The 6,993-nt window shown below is 34.7% G+C and overlaps 2 protein-coding genes across 2 annotated transcripts in view; one reads left to right on the top strand and one right to left on the bottom strand.

Annotated features, from left to right (window-relative positions):
* Positions 1–2,339: 2,339 nt before the first annotated feature.
* Positions 2,340–4,133, top strand: LOC116026225 (probable polyamine transporter At3g13620). The gene has a single exon (XM_031267705.1). The coding sequence runs from the start codon at positions 2,496–2,498 to the stop codon at positions 3,930–3,932; it is 1,437 nt and encodes a 478-aa protein (XP_031123565.1). The 5' UTR covers positions 2,340–2,495; the 3' UTR covers positions 3,933–4,133.
* Positions 4,134–4,299: 166 nt separating this feature from the next.
* The window catches only part of LOC116025624 (serine/threonine-protein phosphatase PP2A catalytic subunit-like), a 6,010-nt gene continuing 3,316 nt past the window's right edge, over positions 4,300–6,993 (bottom strand). Inside the window, exons 6-11 of the mRNA XM_031266925.1 lie at positions 6,855–6,895; positions 6,256–6,322; positions 5,522–5,713; positions 5,341–5,430; positions 5,147–5,254; positions 4,300–5,008 (exon numbers count right to left, since the gene is read on the bottom strand). Of these exons, the coding sequence (XP_031122785.1) occupies positions 4,943–5,008; positions 5,147–5,254; positions 5,341–5,430; positions 5,522–5,713; positions 6,256–6,322; positions 6,855–6,895 (564 nt within the window). The 3' untranslated portion in view covers positions 4,300–4,942. The remainder of the gene's footprint in view (positions 5,009–5,146; positions 5,255–5,340; positions 5,431–5,521; positions 5,714–6,255; positions 6,323–6,854; positions 6,896–6,993) is intronic.

Below are 6,993 nucleotides of genomic sequence, written 5' to 3'. Positions count from 1 at the left end.
GCAATTAGGTACATAAACATATCAATGTATTTCATCAAGGCATAATTACACGTTAGTGACTTGTAATTCCATGTAAATATAAATGTCAATTTTTTTGCATAAAATTTGTTAATTCGGCCTTCAATCTTTTTAAAGTTGCAATTAGTTACATAAACATCTCAATTTAGTAATCAAGGCATAGTTACCTATTAGTGACGTGTAATACCATGTAATATAAATTTCACTTTTTTTTGCATAAATTGTATCATATAGGCCTTCAAACTTTACCTGTAAAGTCAATTAGGCCATCAAACTTTTTAAATTTGAAACTTCATACATAAACATGTCAATTTAGTTTATCAATGCATAATTAACTCTTAGTGACCTCTAATACCAGGTAAATATAAATGTCAATTTTGTTTTTTTTTTACATAAAATGTGTAATATAGGCCATCAAACTTTACATGTAAAGTCAATTAGGTCATCAAACTTTTTAAAGTTGCAATTAGTTATATAAACATGTCAATTTAGTTTATCAAGGCATAATTACCTGTTAGTGACATGTAATGTCCGGTAAATATAAATGTAACTTTTTTTAAAATAATATGTATCAAATAGGCCATCAAACTTTACGTGTAAAGCCAATTAGACTCTCAAAATTTTTTAAGTTGCAATTAAGTATATAAACATGTCACCTGTTAGTGACCTGTAATACCAGATAAATATAAATGTCACTTTTTTTTTTGCATAAAATGTGTGAAATAGGCCATCAAACTTTACCTGAAAAATCAATTAGGCCCTCAAACTTTTTAAAGTTGCAATTAGATACATAAACATGTCAATTTAGTCATCAAGGCATAATTACCTGTTAGTGACCTTGTATTACCATATTTTATAATATTACGCAAACCTTAATAATATATAAGTGTTTTGGGCGGGAAGTTAAAATTGAGGATTTTGTTTTTATATATAGTATAGATAGTATAAGATATATTGCTTTGCAGGAAAATATATGTATTATATTATTACGCTTAGTAATTTTAATCTAGATTTGTATTACGAATAGGAACGTAGAGAAATATATATTTTATTAGGAATTGTTTTACCATACTTTATTGTACAATTGTATTACGAATAGGAATTGTATTACCATATTTTATAATATTATGCAAACCATAATAATATAGAAGTGTTTTGGGCGGGAAGTTAAAATTGAGGATTTTGTTTTTATATACAGTAAAGATTGCATTGCAGAAAAATATATGTACTGTATTATTACGATTAGTATAATATAGAATTGTATTACGAATAGAACGTAGAGAATAATATATTTTATTAGGAATTGTATTATCATATTTTAATGTACAATTGTATTACGAATATGAATTGTATTACCATATTTTATAATATTACGCAAACCTTAATAATATAGGAATGTTTTGGTCGGGAAGTTAAAATTGAGGATTTTGTTTTTATATATAGTATAGATATATATTGAATTGGAAGAAAAATATATGTACTGTATTTTTACGATTAGTAATTTTAAACTATAATTGTATAACGAATAGGAACGTAGGGAAGAACATATTTTATAAGGAATTGTATTAGAATGTTTTAATGTACAATTGTATTACGAATAAGAATTGTATTACCATATTTTATAATATTATGCAAACCTTAATAATATAGGGAAGAATATATTTTATTAAGAATTGTATTATCATATTTTAATGTACAATTGTTATGAATAGAAATTGTATTATCACATCTTATAATATTACACAAACCTTAATAATATAGGAGTGTGTTGGGCAGGAAGTTAAAATTGAGGATTTTGTTTTTATATATAGTATAGATTAAATAAAATTACTCCAAACTAAACATGTATAATATATACTCTTTTCCTCTTATTTTGTGGTTACCGAGATTTGACTGAAATTATTTTGGAAAAAGGTGCAAAGGCGACCTTACTGCCGGAGATAACGACCGGCGATGTTCGGTCGTCAGAAAAATCGCCGCCAGTGACTAGAATAAGCAAATGACCTGTTAAAAATGTTAATTGTTTCTTTCAAAAAAATTGTTAATTGTTAATTTTTTTTTCAGTTTAGTGACTTAATTACTTTGTTTAATTGACCTAAGTGGGTCAGAACTCTCATCTCAAGAGATGTCAGAAAATAAAATCTCTTTTTAGATATCGAGAAACATGTTGTCATTACTCGATCGTATATACAGAATATTCATTTGATCAAAAATTATTTTTTAAAAAATCAAACTTGAAGTAGGGAGAGTCGTGCTATTTGTTATATTCATTTGAACACTCATTTCATGCTAAAAATGGAATCTTTGAAGAAGATAATGCTTGTTTGAGTTTGTTTCTTCAAAGCATCAAACTCTTTGCTGTCACACAACTCAGCATTCTCAGATGAATCTTTAAAATCCGATTCTTCTTTCCCAGAAATCCGAAGGGAGGAGTAAGAATCTTCGCCAAAAATATCTCTTCTTCCATTCCGGAATCCATGGGTGGTGATTCTGCATCTGCTGACTCATCTTCTCCGTCGCAATCCCTTCTTGAAGATGAAGAACAGCAGCTGCAATCTCAGCCGTCAAATCCCTCCAAGAAACTCGCTCTCATCCCCCTGATCTTCCTCATCTACTTCGAGGTCGCCGGCGGGCCCTACGGCGAGGAATTGGCGGTGGGTGCGGCGGGGCCGCTTCTGGCGATCCTCGGATTCCTCGTATTCCCGTTTATTTGGAGCATGCCGGAAGCCCTAGTGACGGCGGAGCTCGCAACTACTTTCCCCGGAAATGGCGGATTTGTGATCTGGGCCCACAAGGCTTTCGGCCCTTTTTGGGGATCCTTAATGGGTTCTTGGAAGCTCCTTAGTGGTGTCATAAATCTTGCATCATACCCAGCTTTATGCATAGATTATCTCAAATTGGTTTTCCCGGTTTTCTCTTCGGGGATTCCTAGGATGTTGGCTAACTTCTCCATTACTTTGTTGCTGTCATTTTTGAACTATTCTGGGCTTTCAATTGTTGGGTACACTGCATTTTGTCTGGGGATTGTGTCTTTATGCCCATTTTTAGTTCTCTCTGTGATTTCAATCCCTAAGATTGATCCCAAAAGATGGGTTAGTTTGGGGCAGGAAGGTGTCCCTAAAGATTGGAACTTGTTCTTTAATACCCTATTCTGGAACCTGAATTTCTGGGATAATGCCAGTACTTTAGCTGGGGAAGTTGAGCAGCCTCAGAAAACATTCCCAGTGGCACTGTTTTCAGCTGGGATTTTGACCTGTCTAGCTTACTTGATCCCCCTTTTGGCCACCACTGGTGCCACCCCTCTTGATCAGGGGAGCTGGACAGACGGGCATTTCGCGGATTTGGCAGCGATGATTGCAGGGAAATGGCTGAAATACTGGGTGGAAATCGGGGCGGTTTTGTCAGCAGTGGGGCTGTATGAAGCCCAGCTGAGCAGCTGTGCTTACCAGATCATTGGCATGGCGGACATTGGCGCTGTCCCCCGGGTTCTCGGGACGCGGTCCAAGTGGTTCGACACGCCATGGATCGGGATCTTGGTCTCGACTCTCGTGGCACTGGCGGTCTCTTACATGGACTTCACCAACATCATTTCCTCTGTTAACTTCTTGTACAGTTTAGGTATGCTGCTAGAATTCGCGTCGTTTCTGTGGCTGAGAAAGAAGATGCCGAACGTTAAGAGGCCTTACAAAGTTCCGTTGCCATTTCCATGGCTGGTGGTTATGTGCTTGGTGCCTTCTGTGTTTCTGGTCTATGTGATGACTGCTGCTACTAAGACTGTGTTTTGGATCAGTGCTCTGCTCACTCTGTTTGGGGTTGTTTGGTACTTCCTCATGAAACTTTGTAAAGTAAAAAGGTGGGTTCTGTTTGATAGTAGTGAAGAGAATGAGTTGAATAGGGCAGGAAATTGTCAATAAATTGTTATGTTTATTTAGGGAAAGTTTACAATACTATTGGCCGTTGGTAAATCATTTGAGGTATCAAGTGCAAAAGCCACAAATGTTGATCAATACTTTAGAATTTTTAAAATTTGTCAATAAATTGTTATGTATATTTAAGAAAAGTTTACGATATCGATAAATTTGTTGGTACAATCATGTACAATCATGTTAGTATAATCATAAATGGTATATGGTACTGAACTTTTTTATGCACTCTGCAAACTACACATAAGAGATAAGTAAATTGTACTAGGAAGACCTTGTACGAGAATTTGCACCCAATGGACCACCTCTTTCGAGATGAAAAAGATATAAACTTTTTGAGTATAATGAAAATAAGTAGTAATCCAACAAGAACTTGTTTCCAATCAACAATGTGAAGCATTTTTTTCATTTATCAAAGTTGTAGCCTTACATAAACAACAAAGACAAAAAAAAAAAAAAACAATACTACAAAGCAGAAAGACCTGGTAATTCTGTTTTTTGGGTGGCCAAACCTAGAAGAAGTTGCTTCCGGTCAACCGCCGTTAGCCGAACCACCATGGATCAACAGAGCAAAAAAGAAATATTAGGGTTTAAAACCACCCAATACAGAAAATTTTATGACTGGTCTTTCATCTAAAGACGAATGCATCTGACGTTAATGCTATTAAGGAACACGAGTACTGGAGAGAAGTTAAAAAATGGTTATCCTACTTGAAGAATGAAAGAAACGAAAAATGGAAGGAAATAAATAGAACAAGTAACAAAACTAACGCATGAAATGATACATACGCAGGAACCCTAATCAAGCTTCAGGCTCTTAATTGTATCGCGGAAAGGTTTCTGGACAGTAACTCACAGAAGTCTCACCTGTCCTTTTCTACATGCTTTATGCCATCTCACCAACAACGAAACTGCAAGTGTCAATTACTGAGAAGCCACCAGGCTAAAGCAGCTATGGCGCGAGCTTCTGCACAGAATCCAGCTCTCTTCATAGAGCTGCTTTACAGGAAGTATTCTGGAGTTCTTCGGGTTACATCCGGCTCCCCTCTCCTTGGGGCTGGGTCAAACTGTAAAATGATAGGTTGAAGTGAATATTTAGAAGCACTTTACACCAATATCAGAGGCAAACAATAAAGCGTGTAAATGTGGAGTGTACCCATGAGACAGGTATGCATCAAGCACGAGAGAGAGAGAGAGAGACATACCTGAATGAATGTATGGCCTTTGCAGTCATCGACTTCTAGAATGGATGCCATATTTCCACATCGATAACAATAATTAGGAGCGCTGAATATGGTAACAACCTTTTGGTCCTGCAAGAGACAGAAAATATCTAATTCCTATTTCTCTCCAACCAGATTTACAATAAGCGTCCAAATGTTTTAGGTAAAAAAATTACATGAGCCCAATTGAATCCCTCCATAACCAGCTGGTGTGCTCTGGCAACAAGCTTCATGTTGTTAGTATGGTTAAATTGCTCTGATATGTCCTGTTAAGTTAAAAGAAAAAGATAGCCTGTAAAAGTCATACCACTAAGTATTCTAAAATGGAAAGAAAATGGTGAACAGAGTTTGAATTACTTGGCCAAAGGTATATCCAGCACCCCTAGGTGATATACCCCAACCACAACGATCATCAGGATCAGACCATAAAAGATCACACATTGGCCCTTCATGTGGAACTTCTTGTACACGGTCAAAACTACGAATATTATCAAGTGTCTCAATAGATGGTGACAAACCACCATGAAGACAGAATATTTCTGATTCAACCTAGAAGAAAAATTTAAAGAAAAATATCAATCAGACAATCAGTACAGGCATGATTAATGGTTCAATCTAAAAATTAGCCAAAATACATTATCATAAATTTAGAGCAACATTGCAAACCAAAATTATTACATATCTTGCAATAAACCCAGCACTAAGATTTATTTACTGACCCACCAATAGCGAATTATGATGTTAGATCAGCAATTTATGCTGGTGATTTTAGTGTGAGAGTATCTGTTTTGTTAATTTTAGTACCCTAAGGGCACTTGAAAGAAAGATCACAAATTCAGCAATACACACTAAAAGTCTAAAACGTGAAACATAGGCTGTAGCATACAAGCATGATACTTCCCCGTGCACCTAATACATGATGCAAAAATAATAATACAAAGAACAAAGATCATAACATCTAAATCCATCACAGAGCATTCTTTAAATATTAGGAAAATAAGCAATCCATACATCATGAATGAAGACCGAAGTCTTGCATATAAACTAACAAGTATCAAGAGAAATATTAGGGGTCAAGATGCAGTACTAACCAAAGCAGTAAGTGGGAAATAGTCAAACAGATCAGTGAAAGTCTTCCACACATTAGCATTTCCGTATCTGTAAAATGTAACTGCAGTCAACCAATGTGCACTTGCTAATATAACAATTCAAAGAGAAATATAGAAGAAAGCTACAGACAGAAGTCAGAACAAATCTTACGGACATTACAGATCAATTAGGCATATAAATGGACCAAACTGCTAAAGTAGTCTTGCTGACTACTGCTTTGACACGTTATACTATAGATTTGAACTTAAAACATAACAAAACAATAATCACCCAGTATCACCTAGCATTTGAGATAGTACATTCCACTTAGAATCATACTAAACCTTACCCCACCAAAATCAAATAAAGTTCATATGGGCAAAAAGAGCAAATCAGCTATTGTAACATTTTAACATTATAAAGTAACAAAGCTGCGAAACTCTTTAAAAAATCTATCTATTGGCCATGGCAACTACAACTTAGAAAGCTCCTGCACAACCACCTCATTTTTAAAACACAAATGCACTCATTCCATTTTCCTTTCCTAAAAGAAAAGCCTATATCTAGAAAATCATAATTGGTCAAGGTCTTGTGAACTCACTTCCTCAAGCATTCATCATAAAACCCATAAACTTGAGTAATCTGCAAAAAAAAAAAAAAAAAAAAAAAAAAAAAAAAAAAAAAAAAAAAAAAAAAAAAAAAAAAAAAAAAAAAAAAAAAAAAAAAAAAAAAAAAAAAAA

The sequence above is a fragment of the Ipomoea triloba genome, chromosome 7, assembly GCF_003576645.1.
Source record: "Ipomoea triloba cultivar NCNSP0323 chromosome 7, ASM357664v1".
Taxonomy (NCBI): domain Eukaryota; kingdom Viridiplantae; phylum Streptophyta; class Magnoliopsida; order Solanales; family Convolvulaceae; genus Ipomoea; species Ipomoea triloba.
The sequence above is the reverse complement of the archived record's forward strand: the minus strand, read 5'-3'. Positions and strand labels throughout refer to the sequence as shown.